The sequence below is a fragment of the Phoenix dactylifera genome, chromosome 18 (genome assembly GCF_009389715.1).
Source record: "Phoenix dactylifera cultivar Barhee BC4 chromosome 18, palm_55x_up_171113_PBpolish2nd_filt_p, whole genome shotgun sequence".
NCBI lineage: Eukaryota > Viridiplantae > Streptophyta > Magnoliopsida > Arecales > Arecaceae > Phoenix > Phoenix dactylifera.
The window spans coordinates 3,286,326-3,312,469 of NC_052409.1; the positions used below are offsets into that span (position 1 = coordinate 3,286,326).

The window sequence follows — 26,144 nt, forward strand, 5'->3', positions numbered from 1 at the left end:
CCTAAAATGCGTCTCCCAAGCTTTCCCATCTCAAAGGCTCGAAACCCCCACGCCCGAATAATCTCCGAGCTCCCCATTTCCTCCTAGGGTTCGTGCTCCTCCACTCGCGCAATCCCTAAGCTCTCTCTGCCGCGAGCTCTCTGTCGGCTCCCATGGCGGCGGTAGCGACGGCGGCCCCTCGGGGCCGGCAGCCCCAGGGTCGGGGGGTCGACGACGAGAACCTGGTTTTCGAGACGAGCCCCGGGGTGGAGGCCATCACGAGCTTCGACCAGATGGGGATCCGCGACGACCTCCTCCGAGGGATCTACGCCTACGGCTTCGAGAAGCCCTCCGCCATCCAGCAGCGGGCCGTGATTCCCATTATCCAGGGCCGCGACGTCATCGCCCAGGCCCAATCTGGTACCGGAAAGACCTCCATGATCGCCCTCTCCGTCTGCCAGATGGTAGACACCACCTCGAGGGAGTACGATATCTCATTACATATTATTCTTTCTTTTTTGGTTGATTTCATATTTTTGGATGAAAAGATTAATTTTTTGATTGTTCTTTGTCTTGTAAATTGCATTCTTGATTCTCTGCCCGCTTTTTTTCTTTTTTGGCTTATCAGCTAGATTCTTGATTGGGATGATTGTTATAGACCCTAGGTTTCTTTATGGAGATGATTGTTATAAACCCTAGGTATTGTTTTGAAGAAACGCTTCTGATCTCGAGATCAATGCATTTCGAGCAGGATCACTTGCATGCTTATTAAATGTCACAAAGATCTGCCGCAATATACCTCTAGAACTTCCAGCATGCAACTATTCTTCAAGTATTCGATGCATATTAGCCTGGCCAAGAAAGGACTTTTGGACATAGATGCAGTAGTTAAAGCTTAGATTACAATTGTTAAGTACAAGGATGTTGGTTTGAGGTCTGAGAGCTTAGGCAGCCTCTATGTACCTGAAATTTTTTCACTCGACAGTAACAGTAATTCGACATGCAATGAAGATGTGTATGCTAGCAATAAAACTTAAAAGGACCTATTTGGTTCGCGGGAAAAGAAGGGGGAAAAGTATGGTTAACAGGAAATTAAAGAAAAGCTTCTTGTTTTGTTGGAGTTTTCAAAGAGGAAAAACAAGAAAGTAGTATTCTCATGGAAATAACATTCCCATGTTTCATAGAAAAGAAAAATTCATGAGGAACATGGAAAGCTACTTTCCCACTAGTTGGGAATTGAGATCTTTTTTTTTCCAAAACTATTCTTGAGCCATGAAAATCCATGAATAAGGTCTTTCTCTTTATTAAAAGTATAATAGATATTTCACACAACTTTTTTGAAAAAGTAGATACTCAACCAAACATAAGCCATTATGGAATGGCTACTTTTCCATGGTTAACCAAACATGTCAAAATCATTTTTTCAAGCATCATATTTTTAGGAATCAGCTTTTCAGAAAAAATATTCCAATGAGAAAAAATTCTTTCCGCGAACCGAACGAGTCCAAAGTAGTCATGTAAGATAATTTATATATTGTAGGAGCAATCCAGTTCGACTCAGTGCTATTGGTCTCCTATCAGATCAGTCCGGGATGATCAGAGTCTGGGATCTGTAATCCTAAAAATTGGATTTATCCATGAAAAGGGATTTTTTGAATGGCTAAAATCACCGTGTCAGTTATGGGGGTTTTGTTCAACTTTCCCAAGCCTGATTGAGCAAATTAAAAATATTGATTTAAGCATGTTGGAAAACTAAGGTTTTTATTCTTTTGTAACTTATTTAGTCGATCATTGTTAAAGTAAGGAGATGTTCTATCAAGCATCCCATAATATTACTATAGAGTATAACACTGTGATTTTTTTTTCTTGAAAAATGAAGCTATCTACTCTGTTGTTTAAGGATATCTGGTTAACATGTGTGGAAGTTAAGTAAATGGATGCTAGTTCTGTGGGAAAGGTTTAAAGGATTGATATGACTATTTTAATAATATGTAGTTGGTCATCTCACTCATGGATTCATTGAGGGGAAAAGTAGAAAATTGTAGGGAAGAATATGCGCATCATAGCCTTTCTAAATCTACATATTTTAGGTGCATTTTCCAAACTTGTCATTTGGAGAGGAAGCTTTATTGGCATATGGTAATGACATCAGGAGTAAATATTATCTAAAAGGTCAAGAAGAGGCATGTGAACATCCAATTATTGATTACATACTTATGATTAGAATATTATCTAATGTACCTATGTACTTCTGGTGGTTGATGTCCTGCATTTTCTTGGAAAATATCAGAAGATACAAGTGTTCCTTGGCTGCCTAGTCGTTCTTGCTGAGTATGGCAGCTGTTTAGCTGTTCAGAGGTTCTCCCATCCTCCCTTGCTCCCTCTTTATACAACTTCACCTCCCCCAAGGAATTCGTACCATCAAGTCCCACTTGGTTTCATCTCCTTCTGCCATCCTTCTCTTCCATTCTATTTGCCCCATTTTCTATTGTTGACAATCCCCTACCTTCTGGACATGAAGTTACACCTGTGCATATGCTGCAATATCCCCTGATGTCTTGTTTGCCATTCTTGCTGCTTCAAGGTGGATGGTACTTCCTCAACCTCACTTGTAATTTGACATCTGTAGACTAAAGTACACCAATATATTAATTTGACTTGCTGTCAATAACAAATATCAACCATTCAACTGCTATGAAGCTCTCATTTAGTCTTCAGTTACTGCACATATGTTGGAAGGTTGAGATAAGAACATTGATGTTTTAGGTTTTAAAAGTTAAAAAATATGTCGAGCAGTATCGGACTGTGTTTATGCTACTATAAACAGTTATCTCTTGGATGATTTGTCTTCATGGTTTTGCTTAAGTTTTCTTTTTAATTGACATAGTCTTCGTATTCGCTTCTCCATGACTGTTGCAATGGAAGTGAAAGTGTGTATCCTCCATTGGGTTGTACTTGCAACTCTGTATTTAGCAATAAGACATGGTGGACGCAAACCTATATTCTAGTGAACATCGATCCTTTCTGATTAAGCATCATTTTCTCCTCTAATTACATTAAAACACATGTAAGAATCATAGACTCCCTTATTTTCTTGCCTATGCTGTATCTGGAACTTTAGACCTGTTCATAGGATTTATATAGGTGTGTTTTCCGCCTGTCTGAACTGGTCCCTATTGATGTTTTTATGAGGAGCAGAATCATATATGATGGTAACTGCAATCATGATAGTGATCTTGATATGCACTTGAGCTTTTACTCTTGCAACTAGTTTACCTGTACCCTCTTTCTTTCTTCATATATATCTATATTTATATATATTATTAGCTGGATTGTCACAGCAAGTTCAGCTATCAAAATAAGCATTCGAAAATGAGGCCCTAAGATTATTGAGACAAATGAAAATGTAAGTTAGATCGAGGCTCTACCCGAAATTGATAGTTGATAGCTATCATTATGTGATCAATTTTGCCATGTTTGCTATACAAAAGGATGCTGGAATTATGTAGACATATCGAATGTGAGTGGGGTTAGTGTATGATGCAAGAAGGTGCTTTTGAGATCTTATGTGAATCACACATTCTATGTAGACTTAGAAAGGAAAATGTTTCAAGGTGCAAGAAGGCCCACAAAGTTGTCTGGTTAAAAATGTCAGAGAAAAAAGAGTCTCCAGCAAATAGGATGAATGTAAAGAAACCCTAACCCTAAGATGGATGCTAGGTGAAATTGGGAAGGGTGGATTTTGGAATAATTATTTTATCGGAGTAAGAGTTGCACCAATAAAGCAAAATGGTAGAAGATTTATATGATGGTATGGACAAGGAGGCTTTGGCAAGGAGATATGCTCGGATCTGTTAAGGGTCTAGACAAGGACGGGAAGAACGAAGCTAGCATTGATGGTTGTGCGAAAAATGATTATTGAAAAGCTTGCTATAACAACTAGGGCCACCCTTAATAGAAATTATTTGCATTAAGGGTCCATGAAGTTGGCCATGTATAATTTGGATAATGCTTTAGTGGTCATTACAGTAGTTTCATGACAAGTTGGTTTTAGTGATCCATCACATCAAACCTTTTATCCCTGAAGATTGTTCATGTTATATGCATGAGCATAGAGTTTTGGATGTCGACTCGCATGTATAATTATATAAGTAGGGTATATGCTAGTTTTATTTAGTGTTTGCAGAGCGGAAGACCTTGTATTGTGCAGAGAAAAAAATTCAATATTTCAATTACTGCATACCAAGTCAAATTTCTCTGTTGTTTTTAACCTGTACTTTGTTTCTTTCACTTTTGGCACCTCATAACACCCAAGAATGTTGTTTGATTCTTTTGTATTGTGGACATTAGATAAGCTTCTGTTTTTTTGTTAATTATGACTGGTTAGCTTGAAATATGTGTCTTCTTTCCTCAGAGTTCAGGTGTTGATCCTTTCACCCACGAGAGAACTTGCTGCCCAGACTGAGAAAGTGATATTGGCTATTGGTGACTACATAAATGTACAAGCCCATGCATGCATTGGCGGGAAAAGCATAGGCGAGGATATTAGAAAACTAGAGTTTGGAGTTCACGTGGTTTCAGGGACACCGGGCAGAGTCTGTGATATGATCAAGAGAAGGACTTTACGCACAAGAGCCATCAAGCTCCTGGTCCTCGTGAGTATAACGTTTCTTCTTTGCAAGTTTGCATTATTGTAGATTTTGTTGCAAATAATACTGTCATTGGAATAGGATGAATCTGATGAGATGTTGAGCAGAGGTTTCAAGGACCAAATATATGACATATACCGATATCTTCCTCCAGAACTTCAGGTATGATCAGAATTGAAAGTTCTAGTGCCCTTGTTATAGCTGTTCCTTTTTTGCTTCTGGATCCCTCCTAGGTGGCTATTTGTACTTATATTATGGCTTACCAATAGATTTTATTTGATTTTATATCTGTGTAGCATATATGATATCTTGTTTAGCCTCTTACTTGATTTTGAGATAACGGAACAATGTGTCCCTTGATCCCTCTTACTCATCTACCCTTCTGCTTCCTCTCCTCAGCCCTCCTTATCCTTGTGGTATTTATAAAACATATATGTTAGGTGAGTTTCCAAACAGACCCGGAATCTATGTCTTATAATAGGCCTATCCTACAGCTTGTGAAAAAACAAAACATGAAGTTGTCATTTCAACTAATCACCTTATGCTCCTTAATGCAACACCAGATGTTTGTAATATGTTTGAATTACTTTTCTAGGTCGTTCTGATTTCTGCAACACTTCCTCATGAAATATTGGAGATGACCAGCAAATTTATGACTGATCCCGTTAGAATACTTGTCAAGCGTGATGAGTTGACATTGGAGGTAAATTATTTGATGGATTTTTTTTAATGATTTTCACCTGGTTGTTTTGAATACTGAACTCATGCTCTTTTTGGTATTTATAGGGGATCAAACAATTCTTCGTTGCTGTCGAGAGAGAGGAATGGAAGTTTGATACATTGTGTGATCTATATGACACCCTCACTATTACCCAAGCTGTTATTTTCTGTAACACGAAAAGAAAGGTGGCATTATTTCATTTCTTATTCTCTTGACAGCTTACAGCTATGAACAACTAGTCTATTATTTTTGTTTCCAATTTTTGACTATATTGCAAAAAAATTTCTGAATTTTTAACTTCATTACTTTCAGATTTTTGACAATTGTGATTAAACTAGAAAAATTCTTTTACACTAGCAAGTAACCTTATGCCTATGCATAATTTCTAATCATCCTTGGTTCTTTTCCTTTATGACTCAAGTGAGTTCTGAACTAAACTAACCTGTTCGGTTAGTGGAAACCATATATTTATGTAGTAACCATTCATGTACCTATGCATTGAAAAAAATTTACCTTCTGATTACTAGCTTCTTTTCTTTTCTTTTCTTTTTTTTATTAAGTTCATTCATGTTATTTGTTCTTGGCCACTCCTCTTGAATGACTCCTTTTACCTTCATTATTTGTTGAGTGTCAATAGACAATAAATAGAATAGCACTTCACTTCAAAGAAGGGCTCTGTGAAAAATAAAAATCAACATAGAGGGCTTTGTATGACATATAAAAAGGTCGAGACATTAACACTGCGAAGAAGGTAAGCGTGCATCTTATGATGACTTCTACAATAGATTTGACTCCAAAAAGGCAATATTTGAGATGAAGATCTGAAACTAAAACTATATGGGATAAGATGAAAGATCTAGGTTTAAGTAGATGTCATTCTTTTGATCGATAATAAGGAATGTTTTAATCAGTTTGAAGGGGAACATGGAGACAAGTTAAAACAGTTAATGTGTAAAGGGAAGAGGTACAATTATTTGTGAAACATAAAATAGTAGTAGAATCAGGGTTTTCTTAGTAGTGCAAATATTTTTCTGCTCTTAACAATCAAATGGTAGCAAATTGCATAATCAAGAAAATCCCAGACTAATGAGATTTTACATTTAACTCACCCAAACAGATTGTTGCTGACTGTTGCTTTTCATATATTAACGCTCTCATTTTAATAAGATAACAATTTTTTCAACACTTGAAATTCGTTTCCATCTATTGTGAAGCAATTGCACGGAGTCTTGTTTTCAAGGTAAATATAAGGCAAAAGAACCACCTATAAGAAGTGCCATATGAATATGTAAATCACAAGAAAACAGTGATCCTGCACAGCTTCTAACTACTCCAATTCATTCTATTTAGTTTCTATTTTTATTAAAGAATGTTCATTGATATATTAGCATGTAGACCAAGAAATGGATGGAGGTCTGCTTTTCTGCCTAAAATGATTAATTTTGGAGGAGAGGGAAAAATCTTAATAAGAAGCACCACGTCTTGACCAGCCAAATTACTGATAAAAAGGTATGGTAGCTTTGGCAATGTTGTAGGTTCAATTAAGGAGCAGTTATCCATCTTCTAGTTGCAACTAAAGAATAAAGAGCACTTGTTTGCAGAATGAATATTTTGGTCTTGCCAACAACAGTCATTGAGCATTTTGTTCCTGAGCATTGCCAAAAGAAACGCTGTTCATGGACTGGTCCTTAGTTGCAGGAAACTGCTGCTAAGGGGGAGCGACACCCACTTTGAAATATTCTGTCTGCACCTGCTTTAGAATCTTTAAAGTAACCACATTTGTACCTGCTTTCTTGGCAGTTCCTGTCCAAGATATTGTTGAGAGATCTAGTTCCCCACACTTGTACCCAAATACACTCCCACAGCTGCCCATGCTTTCGGTGGCTGAGGACTGGCCTTAGGGCCCCTAGCCACTGGCAAATGTTGACATGAACGTCGATCTAGTTTAAACTTAAAATCCACAGGGACTCAGTTTGAAATGGGAAATCCAAATCCTTCTGACCTCTATTTTTCTCTTTCTTTCTTCACTAAGGGTAGTGTCACTTCTTAAAATACTAAAAAAGTCCTCCCCTAAATCATATACAGGTCTTTGAGTTAAATTTCTTAATCAATGCTCCTTTGCTAGTGTAGGTTTATATTGCTAGAAAGCATAATATTTCTTAATCTCTCTTGGGAAGTGATTTTTTCTTAAATTGTTTCACAAAAATTCAATTCAGATTGAATTCTGTTTTATCTTTGTTGCGTCAGCTGATTGTTTTTTTGGCAGGTTGATTGGTTGACTGAAAAAATGCGCAGCAATAACTTCACGGTATCTTGTATGCATGGTGACATGCCTCAGAAGGAGAGGGATGCGATCATGGCAGAGTTCAGGTCAGGCGCAACCCGTGTGTTGATTACAACAGATGTATGGGCTCGCGGGCTTGATGTTCAGCAGGCAAGTTTTTATACACATACTTTGAGTTGGTGTATTGTTCTGTCAATTAACTGGGTAACTGATTAAAAAACATTCATATTCTTGCAAACTAGCAATCATGATGATTGCAATGCATGCTTGAGGAAAAAAATGAATTAAAAGAGAATAGTGAGCGAATCTTATATTTTTTCCCTTATGTTATTAGCCATGAAAAGTAGGATCAGTTTTGATCTGGGTTCAAATTAGAGAGGAAGAGAGGGTTCCAGAAAGTTGGCTCCCTGAAAGTAGGTATTAGAATCCTAGTTTTTTTCCTCTTTCCTTTTCCTAGGAGTTTGCATTTTGTTTTCCCCTCCCTAACTTAGAGGAATAAAAATAGCTGGAATTATTTAAATAGGAATTAACATTTTAAATTGGATTTAGCTATGTACTAGTATATAACCAGTGCGATGTGCAGGTACAATTTTTTCTCCCTTTTTACTATTGTTCTTGAAATGCAATATAGCAATGTAACAAATTGTAATAAATAGAAGGCGTGAATGGTCATCAATACAAGTGTCATATATACTGTTGTCAGTATGACGAATGGAAAACTCTGCACAAGCTAAGCATTCATGGAGACACTCCTGTTATTAATATCAGTGTAACTAATACTGGCATCATTAACATTGGCTCCATGTGATGTTGTGGGGTACAATATTTTTCTCCTTTTTCAACTATTTTTTAAATAGAATATGACAATATAATAAACTCTAAGAAATAGAAGGCTTCAATGGTCAAACCTTTATTGCATACTGAGTAATAAACTTTAATGATGGGCAAACACATTAATACAAATGTCATTAATATCTATTGCATATGAACCAATGAATTTTGATGATGGCTGAGCACATTAATATCAGCGTCACTAATTTTAATGGAGGCTTTTCTATGGTCCTTTTTTCAGCTTCTACTCTTGTACCATGCTTGACCATGAGTTTCTTTTTCTGCAGGTTTCTCTAGTGATAAATTATGACCTTCCCAACAATCGAGAACTTTACATACATCGGATTGGTCGCTCCGGTCGTTTTGGTCGTAAGGTATAATTTTTCCTCCCAGTCTCCTTATTAGATGAGAAGCCTAGTGCTTGTTGTCTTAGGCTTTTTGCTGAATTCCAATATATGGAGTTAAGCCTTTTGTGTTCTGGATTTGACGTCAGAGTTCCTCGCTATTATTTTATGCTCTGCTTCATTCTGCTTTAACTTTCATGGAGATTCCTTTGCCTGCTCATTACGTACGTTGGCCTTGTGGCTGATGAATGGAGACTCTGGTTTCAATATCTGGTTAACCTCTCGCATTGTAGCTCAGCAGATGGCTGCTTTTGTTGAATAATTCTCATCACTAAGCCTCATTCCATTGTTCCTGGTGCTGCATTTAGTCTCGTAGCTGGTATCTCTGATCATGATTGGACTGAACTATTGATATTAAAATAATCATTGTATATGGGGCTTTGCAGGGTGTGGCAATAAACTTTGTGCGCAAGGATGACATCAGGATATTAAGAGATATTGAACAATATTATAGTACTCAGATTGATGAAATGCCAATGAATGTGGCCGATCTTATTTGAAAACCAGATGATACGAAGCTTACAAGCAGGTACTGAAGGGATACACTGGGGAGCAGTCTCTCTGCGGATGTTCTTTTCTGTGTGTTCTGGTGCTGGTCAGGTTTGCTATTTTTCTGCAAACGAAGACTTGCTGGTTGCTGGTCACTGGGAGCAAGCGGATCATGATTGGCTTTGCTTTTGAAAGTAATGTCAAGATGTTAAGATGTGCCTGTTTTGATGGACGGCACATATAAATACAAGCTGATGACTTCTTCTTTATTACAGACTCGATTTGAGTGGATGTTTTTATTGTAGCGACAATGATGTGCTACCATCAAACATTCGAGTCTTTGATAGGTGATGTGTCAATATTCTAGTTATCCATCTAGTTATGATTTTAACTCTTGGTAACTGATGTATTCGTTTGCACGGTTAGATGTGTTCGATGATACTGTTGTCCACCGAGTTTGTATTTACATCTGATCAAAAGTTCAACTATGATTGCAGGGTCTGAATTGAAATAGCTTTCGCTTTTAATGGTCGGGCTGCACAATTTGCAAAATACTGTGAGGGATTCGTACAGGAAAGAGGTCAGCTACGAGGTTTAAGCTATAATATCTGCTTCTGTTGGAACTTGTAAACCGTCAAAACAGCAGTTTATCTGCCTCCCTATTCATGGGGAGTTGTTCAGGGCTTTGATGTTCACGGTAGGAGTGCTGAAGCTGGTAATTGGACATCAATCAGGCTGATGGGTATCAGGAAGAAGATTCGAAGTCAGATGCCCTCTGCATTCTCTGTTATATCATCTTCATGGATCTCAATAAAAGTCACTTCATGTTTACTCAGATTCTGTCTATAAAACCACTGAGAGAGGAGTCCTTCAAATAAACAAAGTCATAGGTGGAAATCTCTGCATAGAGGCGACAGATTCTCATCCCTGATATATAGCATTTTCTCCTTTCATTTTTTTTTCCATGTAATAAAATCTTAATGCAAAGGGTAGAACTCAACCTTTGATTTCGTTAGACTGAATTGATTTGGAAAGAAACTATAAACTGCATAGCCAAATGAGAAATTGTAGGGTAGCCACCACCCTGCGTTGACAGCCAATTGCAAAAATAGAAGCTTGAATCCTCAGAATAAGAAACAGAAACCACAAATTAGACAAAAATATTACAAGGAACAAAATCTTCTTGCAGCTAAAAATATCCAAACTAGGATGGATTATTACTTTTATCAGATAATCCCTTGTACTCTATTCAAGCTACCAGAGAATCATATATGTAAACATGTATGTATATTTATGTATATGTTGTATAGCAGAATGCTCTTGATTTCGTCGCCATAAAAGCTAATTTTAATTAACAATTATTTTAAAACAATCCTAGGTTTACAAGAAAGGTAATGCTAATTTACCATTACAAACTTCAAAGAGACCTCACAAGATGATAAGCTGCAAATACTTAATAAATCTCGTGCCGTAGTTTTATGGCCATCAAGCTCGATATAGAAAGAGTTTATGATCATATGCGCTAGGGTTTTCTCCTGCTTTTCTTGGAGTGCTTTGGGTTCTATGGCAATTGGATTAGATGGATCCTTGGTTGTATCTGATCTCAATCCTTTGCCATTTGATCAACGGTATCCCAACAGACTTCTTCCACTCCTTCGTGGGTCTTCACCAAGACTGCCTCCTCTCCCTCTATTTATTTATCATTTGTGCTGATGCTTTATCTCGAGCGATCTGTGCTATGACCCTGTATCGAGGCCTTGAAGCCTACTCTCTCGGTCTAGGGGCCTAGCAGCTGTCGCACTTGCTTTTTGAAGATGATTGTTTCTTGCTAGGTTGGATTTCGGTGTGGACGACCTTACTCTTCACGAGGATCCTTGAGGAATACTGCTCGGTGTCGGACATTCTCGGTGTCGGACCAGAATGTGAACCTTTGCAAGTTTGTTGTCATATTCAGCTTGAAGGCAAAGCCTTAAGTCAAGTGTGCCATCAGAGAGTGTTTGGGGATGACGGAATATATCGGACTGTGGAGCTACCATGATGTACCCACATTTAAGCGGAGGCTCTATTACACGGAGTGCAGGGCTGTGGAGCACTAGATTCGTGATCGATTGGAGGTGTGGCAGTGTAGATCTCTATCTATGATGGATAGGGTGACTCTGGTCAAGTCGGCTCTTTGCTCTATGCCGACTTACCTTATGTCTAATATTGTTTTGCCAAGAGCCCTTCTTCTCAATCTGGAGTAGATGTTCATAAGATTCTTATGGGGGTCGTATAGTAGTGGGAGAGGGGTACACCTCATTGCATGGGACATCGTGTGCCAGCCTCTTGGCAACAAGGACTTGGGCATTCAGCCCTTGATTGTGAGGACGAGGTGATGATGGCCAAACATATTGCAAGATTCGTTCTCAATCCAGAATGCCTGTGGAGCTTTGTAATGAGAGCCAAGTATGGCCCATGGAGTGGTGGTGCTGAAGTTCGAGTCAGTCGGAGATGTTCCTACTTGTGGAAGGTGGTCTGTTCCCATGCCCCGGGGGTGATGGCCAATGTTCGATGGTTGATTGGGGATGCTCGGTTCGTGGATGTGATGGAGGATGTCTGGTTAGCGGACCTTCCCCTAAGCTGGTGGCCTACCATGAGGAGAGGAGATGGAACAACAAGCTAGTCACCCGCCTTTTTGGAGGAAGGTTAGTCGAGTTGATCCTCTCCCTTCTGATCCCAATTCATGACTGCCCTAATGTGCGGGTCTGGAGGTCCTTTGTTGCCCAAAGGTGAGGGAGAGAGAAGGACCTTTATGGCTTGACTAGTGGACCAGGAGTTTGGACGGCACTTGGATATAGAGACTGGGAGTCCACCCTAGGGTCAGCCTCTTCATCTGGAAGGTGGCCTGGGTTTGCCTGCCCATCAAAAGTGTGCTAAGTGGCCGGGGCTTGAGCATGCCCTCAACCTACCCCTTTTGTGATCTAGAGGAGTTTGTGGATTATGCTTTGTTTCAGTGCCGAAGGATGGCACATGTGTGGAGCCTTGCTGGCATCTCCACATTTCCTCTCCAGTTGATGGCTCCTACCCGTAGCTTCCTAAAGTTCCTCTAGGAGAGCTCCGACAGAGTGTCTTCCAGGCAACGTGGTATCAGGGCTGATTACATTACCTATCACTTTTGGCTCATCAGGAATGCCCTAAATCTTTGAGGGCGTGATGCATGCTGCAAGGTATGTAGTGGAGAGGGCCATGGTGCAGGCTTTGGAGATTTTAGATTTCCCCCCCACTTGATTGACTGAGATAGCTTGGGACATCTAAGGCCCTGTTTTCGCTCATGCAGTAGCCCAGGTGGTTTATAACCTGAGTCCTCAACCCCAAGTTTTCTCAAGGTCAACTTCGATGCTAGTATAACGAGTGGTGGCAGTAGAAGCGGTACGGATTTCGTGATCCAGAGACAGACTCCAGACTGATCGCTACCGGTGGATCACCGATCTTCGACCCCTCAGTTTCGGGATCTGAGCTGAGAGCGGCTTGAGTTGGGATCACCTATGTGAGACAGATTTTGAGGGCTGGCCACTTGTTGTTGATTGAGGGTGACTCAACAATAGTGTTCGGCTGGATGTACAGTCAGACTGAGGGGGGGGGGGGTGCTACCCACCTTCTCTTGCTTGACATTCGAAGGAGCAGGAGCGAATGTGCATCTTGAGTTGCCCGGCTTGTCCACCGTGAGGCGAACAATACGATAGTCAGGATGGCCTCTTTTGTGGCGAAGCACTCTGGAGCTATTCTTTGGACTAGTACCCTAACCATTCCTACTGTATTGAGTGATATTTTGTTTTTTGATTTTATTGGATGTACTCATATTAGGTATGTATAATCCATCCGCCTTATCAAAAAAAAAAACCCTCCCTGCCACAATTCTGTCCCCGTACTTGATTTCCAAGCAGGCATGCATTTCTTTTGGTGTGTTTGGAATCTAAATGGGTTATAGATAATGATTCCCAGACTTGTTGAGTTCCTCAATATATGTTGCACTCGTATACATAGTTCTCTCCCATATCATGTTATAGTATAATAGATTAAACATCTTTTATTCTCTCTGCTGCCAAAAATGCACCTACAAATTTTCATTTGAACATAGTGATGGAAATAATTTGTTGTTGCAAGTATGGCAATCAGACCTATGATATCGCAAGCGCTATACACAAGAAAATGGGCATCAAAATTCAAAAGAATCTATACAAACATGAAGATGCAGAGGACTACATGGAACCAGTTCACTTGAAACAACATCACTGTCCATGTCAGGCAAAAGAACAGTTACTAGTGTCATGCAAACATGTAGAATATATTCAACTCATGGAATCATCATATAAGACTTTCAACTTTGATGTCTATCATACTGGCTCCAATAAATGCAACCCTCCAATCCAATTGATTCGCAGGCCCATAGCCGAACTACTACCTGAATATAAACAGAATAACTTGTTCTCATGACCACCATAATCCTGTTAGATGTGATATGATGGATTATTGTTCTATGCGTATACCTCTTTAGGGTAGTAAGCCAAGTGTCCATGAGTATATCACTCAGAACAAAAAATGAGCTCAGAACAAAAAATGAGCTCCAGTTTTTGATTTGCAGCATCAGTTGTTCAGGCTTTAGCACTTCTTAAAGAAACAAGAGGACCTGGTGCCTGCTCCCTAAATTAAGGGTGCCTCTTCTTTCCGCTCCGCTGTGCTTCCGTCATAATTATTTGATTCAGGCTGTGCTCAAGGTCACCATTCCAACATTCCGCGAGATGTCTCAAAGCCACCTCAAGTCATCCTTTTTGCACAATGGAACAATATTGCAGTGCAAGGGCAGAGGCCGGAATGTAACCATAGATGGTTTGGTGAAGTAATTGGTAGAGCCTAGGAGCAAACTCTTTCTGCTCAAGGAGACACTCCATGCACATCCATATTCAGTCCAAATACCAAGTTTGATGGCAAACAATTGTCATTTTCTTGTACAATAGTCAACCAACTCCTTAATGAAGCCACATTGAAGGCACCTGTTCTACCAACTTAAACACTACAAAGCAAATGAAGTTCAGATGTTTCCCAGCCTTTCAGATTTCTCTGCAGTCTTAGTAATTCATTTCGGCAATCTTCTACATGTACATGGGAATCATCATCAGCAGAAAAAACATGAACCATATTTTTTATCTCAATCCAGCTTAACCCTGGTTCCTTCTCAAGCATTAGTCCTTTGATCTTTTTCCTCACCTCCGCCACAGCATCCCACCTTCCTACAGAAGCATAAAGATTTGAAAGCAATATATGGGTTGAATAATCAGCTGGTTCCAATATTAAGACTTGCTCTGCTGCATGGACACCCAGAGCCAAATTTCTGAAAATAATGCACCAACTCAACAAAATCCTCCATAACTCAGGGGACTTGTTAATGAAAGGCGATCTCATGATCAACTCCTCTGCTTCCTGCAATAGTCCTGCATGACTTAACAAACTCACCATGCAAGTATAGTGCTTTAGTCCTGGCATTACACCATCACTCAGCATACAAAACCAATAAAACCTTCCTTTCTCAACCAGACCACAGTGGCTACATGCAGAAAGAAGAGATACATAAGTAACATGGTCAGGCACCAGCCCTCGCCTTACCATCTCGTTGAACAGCTTAAAGGCCTGTTCAGCATTTCCATGGTTGCCATATCCTCCAATCATCGAATTCCAGCACTTCAAGTCTGGGTTGTGAATTCTATAGAACACTGAAACAGCACTTTCAAGGTCACCATTTTTAGCATACATATCAACTAGACTCCCGCAGACACACATATTTGATTCATATCCTGCTTTCACCACGAGAGAATGGATTGTTTCACCTTGTTTTAGTGCTGCAAGATCAGCTGATGAGTTCAAGGCGCTGCTAAGAGAAAAGCTATCAACTTTATGCCCATCTTCCAGCATATGATAGAAGTACTTCATGGCCAACTCACCCTCACCAAATCTTGAATGACCAACAATCATTTCAGTCCAGATTATGACATCTTTCTCCAAAATGCAATTAAACAGCTTTCGAGAAGAATCTGGCTCTTCATTCATAAAATACATATTAATTAGCGTATTTCCTACAAATATACAAAATTCCAATCCTACTTTTATAATTTGGCCATGAAGAGGTTTCCCATAATATATAAAGGGTAGAGAAGCAGTAGCAGAAACAACCGCTGCAAATGTGTACTCATCTGGGTTGGGCCCTCCATATAGAGACATATTTCGTAATTGAGCAAAGGTTTCCATGGCTTTCTCTCCGTCACCGATGTCAGAATACCCGGCAATCAGTGAATTCCAAGAGACCAAGTCAGGTATCTGGATCCTCTCGAAAACTGATAGTGCGGTCATTATGTCTCCGCAGCTGGTGTACATGTCAAGCAGGGCATTCTGTGATGGGACGTCTGGTAAAAATTCGGACTTGATCATCTGGGCATGGATAATTCGCCCTCTAATTTGATCCCCTGCTCTCCCGCAAGCATTCAAAACTATGGAAAATGTGCTGTTGTTAGGCACCAACCCAGTCTCCAACATGCAGCTGAAGAGTTGCAAGCCTCTCTCGATACTAGCATTCTTCACATTGCTGAGAATTATTGAGTTCCAGGCGATGACATCTCTCTCGCTCATCTCCCTGAAGACCTGGTCAGCAGCTTCGACACTTCCAAGATTGGAATACATCCCAAGGAGTGCAGTTTGAACACACACGTTATTTATAAAACCACAACTTACGACCCGGGAATGGATGGCAACACCGGCCCATGGGTCCTGGAGGCAGGACGAGGCTTGGACGAGGCTAGAGAGAGTGGAAGCATTGGGTTTGAGGCCCTCAAAATCCATCTTTTGGAACAACTGAAGAGCAGAGTGCGCGTGGCGAGGAGCTCTAGAAAAAGCAGAGATCATGGCGTTGTAGGAGACGAGATTTCTCGTAGGCATTGTGTCGAAGACCTTTTGTGCGTCGCCGAGGGAGCCGCACTTGGAGTAGAGGGAAAGGAGGTTGTTGCGAAGGAACGGGGCCGAGGTTCGTGGTATGACAATGAGGATGAGGGCGTGGAGCTGGCGAGCTTTCCGAAGGGTGTCTGGAGAAGTGCATCGTTGGAGGAGAGACGATGCTACTAAGGCTAAGGGGCTTTCGCACCTATAGAAGAAGGGACCCGAGGCTGAGGCCATCGGTAACTCTACCGCATTTGAAAAGGATGGCGGGAGCCTTGAGAAAGCCTCCGCGCGAAAGCTCGAGAAGAGAGCGTAAGAGGGGCCGTGGTGTTGGGGCGCTTCCAAAAGGTCTTGACCGGATTAGGTTCAAGTTGGGTGATCCACAAACACACAAAATCTAAATCTTGGTTCCCGCTCGAGCGATCAAGCAAGAGATCTCTCAACTTATATCATCATTCATTTATCCCCAGCCTAAGCAATTTTGCAAGACAACTAAGTCTAACCTATCTAGTTCCTATAATCTTACTGACCAATTTTTAAAATAATTTGAGCAACTATATTTCTTAAAAAATGTATGTGATTTAAAATTTGCAAATATGAAAATAACTATTTTTTTTTTATTTTTTAAACAATAGAAGAGGTGAAATGTAGGAGGTGCTGGTTTTGTCATTAGAGGCCTGAACTTTAGAATAGTGGCTATTGGTGGCTGCCAGATATTCCATACCCCAGTTTCTGGAACAGAGCTGCAGGCGGCATGGGCCGACCTGAGCCATACTTAGCGCTCGCTACAGGCCAGCTTGGTCATATTGAAAGGTGACTCGGCCACTATGATTAGCTGGATCCAAAATGGCTCTAGTGGTGGTGGAGGGGGACACTCCCTGCTTGGAGAAATTGGGGTTATGATGAGTGACAACGTGGCCTTTCAGGCTAAGTATGTGTTCAGAGAGGCTAACGAGGTCGCGGACTGAATGGCTTATTATGTGGTCAGTCACTCCAGAAATATCTGGTAAATTGAGGAGGGGGAGCTGCTTAGAGCACTCTAAAACTTGTTGTTTTTTGATTTTATTGGATGCATCTATACTCGAGCTGGATGAATCATCCGTTTTAGTATAAAAAAAGAAGAAAAAAAAGAAAAAAAAAGGTACAAATAAAGACTATTATAATACTACTGCCTCTCGTTTTTTAACCGACTCCACTTGTAAATAAATTTTAAATCAAATTTTCGGTTCCCCACTCCATGTAACTACGCCTCTTTCAACAATTATTTTTTTTTTTTTTTTAATCTCTAGCATAACTAGTGCTGGAGACTAGTATAGCTATAAGAATTACAGATTTAGAAAGGATGAGAATTAATTTAGAGATAACCAACTTCGGCGATTGGTTTGCCGCATTTGAAAGAAGCTGAGTCCAATAAGGCACCTCATTTTCCAAGTTTCCCAACTCGAACAGCTTCACCCTTCGAGCCGAGTCACCGCATTCGACCAGCTCAGCAAAGACCAGAAGTCGCCCCCCCCCCCCCCCCCCCCCCCCCGAAATTACTAGGCTTCCCGCCGATCCCCGGAACGATGTCCGCTCGCGCGACCGACGACGTCGGAAACCTCGTCCGGCGTCTCTCTCGCCTCCTCAACCGCAAGGTCTCTGACGTCCTCATGCTCCTCGTCAACCGCAAGGCAAGCCAAAAAAACCCTAAATATTTCTCCATTGAATGGAGTGGATGACGAAAGAATTCATCCATGACTAATATTGAAGACGGCGGGGTCGCTCGGAGCGGTCGCCGGGTTCGCCATCGCCGTGGTCTTTGCCTGGAAGTTCTTGCGGTCGCCGCCGGGCATAGCGAGAAGGAATGCTCAGAAGCGGAGGATTACTCCATCGACGAGTCAGCCGGCAAGTGGATTTGGTTCCAGCTCGGAAGGGCTCACTCCGGTGCTGGAGATGAAGGTATCTGGTGCCGCCGAGGCGATCAGTGCTCCAATTCAGGTAGATTTTGTGGTTTTTGGTCAAAAAAATTGAGATTGGTGCTGCTTATCGTGGTTAATGCATGCTTCTTTTTATTTTGATCGACGTCTGCAGCTCAGACCTGGACAGATCGTTAAGAAGAAGCTCAGTGGCTGCCGAAAGGTATGCTATCCTAAGTCTGATAAAAAATTCATGATGGTTGTGACGTTTTAACATGTCTCCTCAGAAATTTGCAAAATTATCTCTGGTTTCAACTGAATTTTTGATGCGAGCTTCTTTATATATACTTCTGAACCCCAGCTGGTAACTGGATAAATATAGTTTGCGTTTCATTACCTTGAATCTCTGCTCCACGGTTCTTTCTTTCGACTCCATAATGTGGCTGACAATTTTGCTTTAATCGGTGCAGTTTCCTCATCACTCTCGTTCCTATAGAGGAGTAGTCCTGTTATTTAGCATTTTCTTGGTTTTAAATGTATATCTTATCTATTTTTCTTCTGGTCTTAATGCTTACTATTTGCGTCCTTATAAGGTTTGTGTTATGCTACTTCATGCTTTGAAAACAAGTGATAGAACACATGTCAAGTTCATATGCATCGTCTCAAATGAACTCCTTGTGAAGAGTTCCCTTTAATGCTTTCTGAAAATTACCAACCTTTCAATCTGCTTTCGATCTTGCCTTGTTTCGTCTGGTCATATTATGTCAACTATCATTGCCCAGAACTTATCTCTACCTTTTCTCTCCCTAGCGGACCTCTATGTTTCTTTGCTGCTTTCTCCAGGACATTTATCATCTTAAACTGCATAAGCAGCCTTACGAACTTCTAACATTCTTCTTATCCTTTCTCTATTTTTCAAAGTCCTTTAAGCCACTGCTTCTTTGCATTCTTGAACTAGGATTTTTTTTTTCTTTCAATTTTACTGGCTGCACTGCAGGTTTTTTACATGTATGTCATTTGCCTTTAGTAACTCTGAGAACACTTTTGCAATCTGCATGGTCAATTCTGATTCCACAACCTATATGGTTTAGCTCTTAAGTTTCTTTCTGCTTTTATGGTTTATCTTTAATGCAGCATCTTGTTCTTAGCATTTTGTGATTTGATTTCTTGACTTACTCCAAATTCAAATTTCCATAACTATGAGCTTATGCCTTGGTCAAAATTTCTCCTTGTAGCATGATATATTTCACCTTAGGTGATTTTAGCTCATTCCAGCTTATGAGTAAGCATTATAGATGATCATTTTACTTCTATGTGTATACAGTGGAACAAAGAATGAAAAACAATAAAAAACAAAGCCTGTTATAACTAAGGCTGGTTTTGATTGGAAAGCTTGTGTTGCGACTTTGGATTTGTAGTTAGGTGTTTGGCATGTTAAAATCCCACATAAATTTGTGCACATGCCTGTATATGAATGGATATGTTGTATTATGCTTATTTTGTCAAAACCTAGAAAAATTAGGGGTCCAAGACATGCGTTCCACCTGAAATGAGCAAATAAATAATGTGTTATGCATGCACATACATGTGAAAATGTGCAATGCCAAATTTAGTTTAATTTTAAAACTAATGCATGCATACTGTTTTGATGTATGTATATGGTATGATCTATTGATCAGCACCATGGTTTCAAAGGCCATGGTTGAGAGTTCAGCCAGTTAATATATTAAGAACAACCAAGTCTTGCTCAAGCTGATGTTAGCTAATTTTGTGATCATTCACTGTAGTTCAGATATGTGCAAATGCAAGTCTGTTAAGGTCTGTCTTGAGCAAGCTTTGGTTGGTATTTGGCCTTGCAAATGTGGATTGGGTCTCATATTAGGCATGGGTGGCTACAAACCTCACATTAGGTCATTGGGTGATCTTGCTTTCTTTTGCAGGTCATGTTTGTTGGTTGGGATCTGTTTGTGCAGCTTGTTGGGTTTGTGGTAGATGAAAAGAATCAGGAAGCCTCTTCATGGGAAGAGAATCAATGAAAATTGATTTTTGTGGCAAAAGCCATCTGCTTGGAATGATTGCTATGACAATTGCTGGTGAGTGGAATGAGCAAACCATTATGCAAGAACTTAACAAGGCACTTGTTCTTATGGGTGGAAGAATTGCCTCAAAAAATTTACCTGGGTAGGCCTAAGGCCCATACTTCCCTAATCTCTTAAAGCAAAATAGAAGATTATAATTTGGAGTTAACCTTGAGTTCTGTATCTTTCAATCCCATTTGCAATTTCCATAGTCAATCTTTCTTGGATGTTGCAAAGCCATGATTACATAATTATTTTTGTTGTCCCAAACAACAAAATTGCAGATATGTCAACATTTGATTTGGTATTGCTAATGACCTAAAACAGAAAACCAGATTATCCCAAAATCTATGTCCTACAGGTGCTTATTTGCTATTTCACCATGGGTGGCCTTCACCCAAGATCTAACATCAAACTTCCACCCATGATGAAGATGTTTCAGACTATTTATTTTAGGACCAACATATAGAATGGCTCGCACGAAGAAACCAAATAGTATTTTCAACATCTTAATCATGCTTCCACCTCTTATTCTGCATAAGCCACTAGAAATGCTCCATGGGAAAGCATGGCTTGGTGCAATACTTTGCCACTCAATTTGCAGAGCTGCCACATGGTTCCTCCATCCCATGGTTTGCTAATTCCAAGTTTCCCATTATCTTTGCCAATTTTAAACTTACTATCTCTCAATAGTCACTCTAAGAGGTCTTCTTGGTCTACCTGGAGCAATAAACTAACGAGCTTCTGGTGATTTTGCCATTGGGCTTGGTTAACATCACTAGGATCATCCGGAAGTGCGACTATATTTTGCTACTTAGTGAAGTTGAGTGATTCCCTAATAGCAAGTCAGCGGTTGTTGTTTTGCCTCATTCTGATCTTCCAATCTAAAAGAACCCCAGGCTTATTAGGATGTAATCATTTTACTGATAGCTAATGCTCACTTATGAAGTTAAGATATTATGCACTGGCATAAGACACAGTTTTGGGTGTTGGTCTCATGAAAGGCTTGAATCTAGGTTCTTTGAAGGAAAAACTTTACGGCGTGCTGCAAATTGTAGGGAAGGATTATGGAAAATGTTGCAGTTGTGGTATTTGAAGGGTCAAATGGCGACTGCAGATTGGAAGACCTTTTGGCTTGGTGGATGCTTGGGGCTAGAATATTGTACGCAGGCTCATGAAGCCCAGATCCCAATAATCTGCAAAACAATTTCATAAACAAGTCCATCAAAATTGTGTTCTTGTTCACATATATCAACGCCAGAATATTGTACCCAGGTTTATGAAACCCAGATCCCAATAATCTGCAAAACAATTTCATAAATGAGTCCACCAGAATCGCATTGGCAGCCTTGCTCGTTGTGCATGTTCTAACGCCAGCCAATATGGCACCCTTGCTTGCACTCCCTATCATCTTCCTTCCTTTCCAATCTGTTGACCTCTTATCCTTTTTAAGAGACTGTTTCTTAGGAAATTAACTGTAACTTATCAAACACCTCATCACACTCTTCTAGTTGAACATTATGGCTTACAATCTTATTGTAATACTGCATTCAGCTCCATGCTTGTGCCTCTGGTTTTGTTATGGTTTGGAAAGATGAGTTAGGTTAGTGATGGCTTCATATTTTTGCTCTGAACATTATGGTTTGCAAATCTCTTCATCCTACCCTATCACATAGTTTCATGGTGTTGTCTTAAAGAATGTTGGGTGCTTCTTTAATTTAGCTATACATGCAGGAAATTAATGTGGTCAAACAAATGGGAGAAATATGTCAAAAAGCAATGATATGGATGAATTGTTGTCTTTTGCACCGGCAAATGGTTTGAATTAATTGAACAGATGTTCAAATTTAGATGCAGTTTAATGATCTGTATATAGCGGATATTCAAAGGGATTTCTGTTGCTGATTATGCATGCATTCCTTAAGGGTTGGCCTGAATTACATATTTTAAATGAACTTGCGCATAAAACAGGAGCAACTATAACAAGGTAAGCAGGAGTACCATCTATTGTCTCGGATTCTTTGTCAGAAAATCTGTGTTAAGTATATGCTTGAGGTTCACTATAAGTCAGTATTCCAGATGTTGACACCCATTATAACTGTCCAGGTAGGAATATATTAGAAAACCTTGCCAAGGAGGTTTGCATCATCCACCTTTGCCATGAAAGAGTAAAGATTTAGTAGGTATATGATATTTATTTTTGTCATTCTATATGCAAGGTTTGCATATGACATTTATATATAAACTTACTATCTCTTTTGAGAAGGGAGCTTTTACTACCTTCCATTTTACTTATCGAGTATTTTGATGTTTCTTTATTCATTTTTTCTTAATGTTATATGACTATGCAGATGACTTGCCAGCTGCTTGGTGTGATCCTGGAGGAGAAAAATCCAGAAGAGCTTCAGGTTTACACTTGATTGTACCTCAGTCATTTCTTTTTTGAATGTCTGAGTAAGTTGACTATATTCAGATCGTTCTTGCAGAAACATGCTTTAGGCCCTCTGTGGTAGAAGTACTTCTGGAAATTACCAAATATTGTGATCTTTATTTGATGGAGACAGTTCTTGATGATGAAAGTGAGGTATGCATTCGCCGAACTTCTTAGTTGCAAATTTCAATCTCTCTGACTAAATGAATAGCTGCTAGCATAGAGACGGCTGTAATTTCTGGGATAGAATGCTTTCTTATTGTTTTAATGTCAACTTCGATTGCCCTTACAGTCAACTTCGATTGCCCTGTGACCTTGTTTGCTTAAGCAGGCATCTTGCAGCTTTTCTTCTTATATAATTTCATTCTCTCTGTAAATCCTATTATCCTACAAACATAAACTGCAAAGTATCACTGATGGTGTTGATTTCACCTGCTGCTTTGCTAATCAAGCTTTGATCATGTTGAAATCTTTCATAATGGCCTTATAATCATGTCTTTGAGAATTTCAAGATACAACTGTTGGTTTCTACTTTGTTTATTGCTCTACTAATGACTTGATAAATCGTCAGATGCTTTTTTTTGAGTATAATTTTATGTAGTCTAGGGCCTGCTTGCAGGCCTGCATGAAATGCATGCAAGGTGTGGTACAATTTAGGGGGGAAATTTCAATTTTAGATGGTTTCACGTGTCATGGACAGACTGAATGAAGGCACTGCAGAAACAATGCTTAAAGTACTTTGAGTGGTTTTAGTGCTTCATCTGTTATTTTTAACCTTTCTTTCCTGTTTTAAAAATCTTATTTCATTCTTAAACAATTATTAAAAGCTATTGCAGTCATATCATTATCAAAATAAAAAGCCTACATAATTAGTGATGACTGATGAGAAGGATTTGTTTTATTTCCATGGAATTTGTTGTTTGTGACGCCTTTAGACTGCATTTTGGTTTCCCAATGCAGTCAAAATACAAGATGTTAGGATGGTCGAGCTTTGGTATGTGGAAAGTGTAAATGGTTCTGATTTTAGTTTGTTATTCTGATGTATAATGAGAAGATGTTGATGGTGGCAGAAAAGAGTTCTTTCAGCCTTGGAAAATGCTGGACTTTTCCAGACTGGTGGCTTGATCAAGGACAAGGTACATGTGCTTTAATTTTGAAACTTAATCTACATTTCCATTGTATCTTTGGATTATGTCCTTCTCTTTGAATTGTTTTCCTCTTCTTCTTCTTCCTTCGCCTTCCTCTTTTTGGATGTGAGTGGAGGCAGGTGTCTGCAGAGATGACCAGCATATAATATTGACTGGCCTGATGAAAAATTGTTGGAGCTTGAATATAATTTCTTGGCCATTTCACACTGGAGGTTCATTGAATAAGAAAGGAACCCTTCAGTAGCTAACGGAAGGAATGCAACTACTGATCTGAGTTAACAACTGCAGGAAATAATGCCCTACTCGTTTTGTGGGAGTTACATGTAAATTGTGCCAAGAAAAGAGAGATGAAAATGCAACAAGTGGAACTAGGAAGAATGGGGATTGAGGGAGCAAAATTCAACTATGAAAAACGCTATCAAGACTTTGTTAGTAAGTGCAGGACTTAGCATGTTCTCTCTTCAAGAAATCTAGATGCAGAAGATTGTTGAAAATAGATTCATTTGAAATAAAATGGTAGTGGAGTTGTAGGTGGCAGAGATCAATCTCTGACTGTTTTCAGCTGTTGCACTCATTTACCCAGCAAGCTGTCTAGAATGTTAGGTTTCCTTACTCCAGTTCTCTCATATTGTTCTTTTGCCTCTGTTTTCTCATGTTTTCTTCCTTTTCATCCAAAAATTAATCTGCACTCTTTGATGTTAGGATTTGAATCTATCAATTTATTCTGGTATTTTGCAGCTGTATTAAAAAATCGCTGCTTGATATTTTTCACTTATTGTGAACTTTTCCTGCTACCTTTTAGAATCTCATAGTATTGCTTCCTCTGTAGAATCCTTTTTTTTTCCAAATGCAGGTTTACTATTTTTGATGTTTTTCTGGATTAAAAATGCATTTAAATATTCTCCAGATCCTCTTTTGTAGCACTGAGGGTGGGCGAACCTCTTTTGTTCGACAATTGGAAGCAGATTGGCATATTGATTCAAATCTTGACATAATCTCTCAACTATCTGTATGCTCCTTTCATAATTTTATTTTTTCATTACTTGTTTATGTTTTGTTGTTGTGCTGCTGATGTTTTGATGACCATATCCTCCCCTTCAGCGATTCATCAGGCACCAACTGTTCATTTCACCAATGGAACCGGGACAAATAGCACCAAATGTGCTCACTTCTGCAAGTCTGGAGCAGTACTTTGCTTAGCTTGGATGAAAAGTATTGAGCTGTATGGTAAATTTAGATGGAAAAGTGGTTCGTGCATCCCTTCTTTCTTGGTAGTTGCAAACTTTTCCCACATTTACCTGGTTCTTTTGATATGAGTATTTAAATTTATTTGGGCCGGCACAGATGTCATGTGATAAATATTCCTGTTAGTGCATGTTTCTGTAATACTGCTGCTTATGATGTAAATTATTTTTCATATTATGTACAGTGCTGAACTTTGGAGAACAATGATGATGTACTCTAAACTGATGATGTCTTTCTAATCTTTTCATGAGACACTTCACGAAACCTTGTAGAAAAACAAATATCCACTATTCTATTTTAATTTCTTTCTTTCTTTTTTGTTTTGTTTTGTTTTGTGGTACGTTAGACTAAATTTTAGGATTACTCCTATCACATAAGCAACCCATGTTACAGTCTCGCAGAGACACCACAGCCAGTAGAAAAGGCGTACTTCTCATCACTTCGGAGAAAATGAGGATGCTACTTAGGGTATGATCCGTGGAATCAAAATTAGAATTGGAATCGGAATGGATAGGAATAGATATCAGAATAGCTATGTTTCGACGTGCTTGCCTTGTTTGGAATCCAAAGAGTTGGGATTGGGTTTTCGAAGATTAGAGTATTTTTATTCTCTTTGAAATGGAATTGGCGCGGTTTCGAACCACGTAACTGAAATGAATGTCACTCTCATTTTAAGCTGAACTTTCCTCTCAACTACTGTATTAGGATTCTCCTCGCTGTTCTTGACTCCGGATCCAGCAATCTCAAGCTCTTCTTTACCTCCATGTCCAAAGGGAAGGTTCTGATCAAGCTAGAGAGAAGCAGGTGGAGAATACCAGCGATATCTGTGACCATGACAATGTTGGGGATGCGTCCCTTTTTGTAAAACCCCGTCCCTTGCCGTTCATCCGAATCGAAGTCCCTGGCGTGTAGTGTCTCCTAGCTAAGCCCACTCAAAGCAAAAGTTACTCGGATCGCGTAAGCCGGGCTAGACATGGGCTGGGCCGAAATTTAGCAACACGGCCGAGCTAGAGTAACACACTACGTAGCC

At 39.7% G+C, this 26,144-nt stretch overlaps 3 protein-coding genes across 5 annotated transcripts; 2 read left to right on the forward strand and 1 right to left on the reverse strand.

Moving 5' to 3' along the window:
- The first annotated feature begins 2 nt into the window (after positions 1-2).
- On the forward strand, positions 3-10,320 carry LOC103723891 (eukaryotic initiation factor 4A-3-like). 3 transcript variants are annotated; one of them, XR_606728.4, is made up of 10 exons: positions 3-463; positions 4,394-4,634; positions 4,710-4,790; positions 5,224-5,331; positions 5,415-5,534; positions 7,616-7,783; positions 8,752-8,838; positions 9,255-9,551; positions 9,633-9,704; positions 9,855-10,320. XR_606728.4 is itself a non-coding variant. In XM_008814974.4 (8 exons), the coding sequence occupies exons 1-8, from the start codon at positions 153-155 to the stop codon at positions 9,366-9,368; spliced, it is 1,230 nt and encodes a 409-aa protein (XP_008813196.1). In that variant the 5' UTR covers positions 3-152; the 3' UTR covers positions 9,369-9,823. The 3 variants fall into 3 exon arrangements, 1 of the variants encoding a protein (XP_008813196.1); XR_606727.4 differs by having other exon boundaries at positions 9,255-9,704; XM_008814974.4 differs by lacking the exon at positions 9,855-10,320 and having other exon boundaries at positions 9,255-9,823.
- Positions 10,321-14,296: 3,976 nt separating this feature from the next.
- On the reverse strand, positions 14,297-16,710 carry LOC103724310 (pentatricopeptide repeat-containing protein At3g50420). The gene has a single exon (XM_008815535.4). It carries the CDS (start codon positions 16,552-16,554, stop codon positions 14,401-14,403), a length of 2,154 nt encoding a protein of 717 aa, XP_008813757.4. The 5' UTR covers positions 16,555-16,710; the 3' UTR covers positions 14,297-14,400.
- Positions 16,711-17,842: 1,132 nt separating this feature from the next.
- Positions 17,843-25,318, forward strand: LOC103723900 (peroxisome biogenesis protein 22-like). The gene is made up of 8 exons (XM_026800553.2): positions 17,843-17,987; positions 18,067-18,294; positions 18,388-18,435; positions 22,642-22,698; positions 22,764-22,874; positions 23,792-23,857; positions 24,777-24,878; positions 24,971-25,318. The coding sequence occupies exons 1-8, from the start codon at positions 17,883-17,885 to the stop codon at positions 25,067-25,069; spliced, it is 816 nt and encodes a 271-aa protein (XP_026656354.1). The 5' UTR covers positions 17,843-17,882; the 3' UTR covers positions 25,070-25,318.
- Positions 25,319-26,144: the final 826 nt, after the last annotated feature.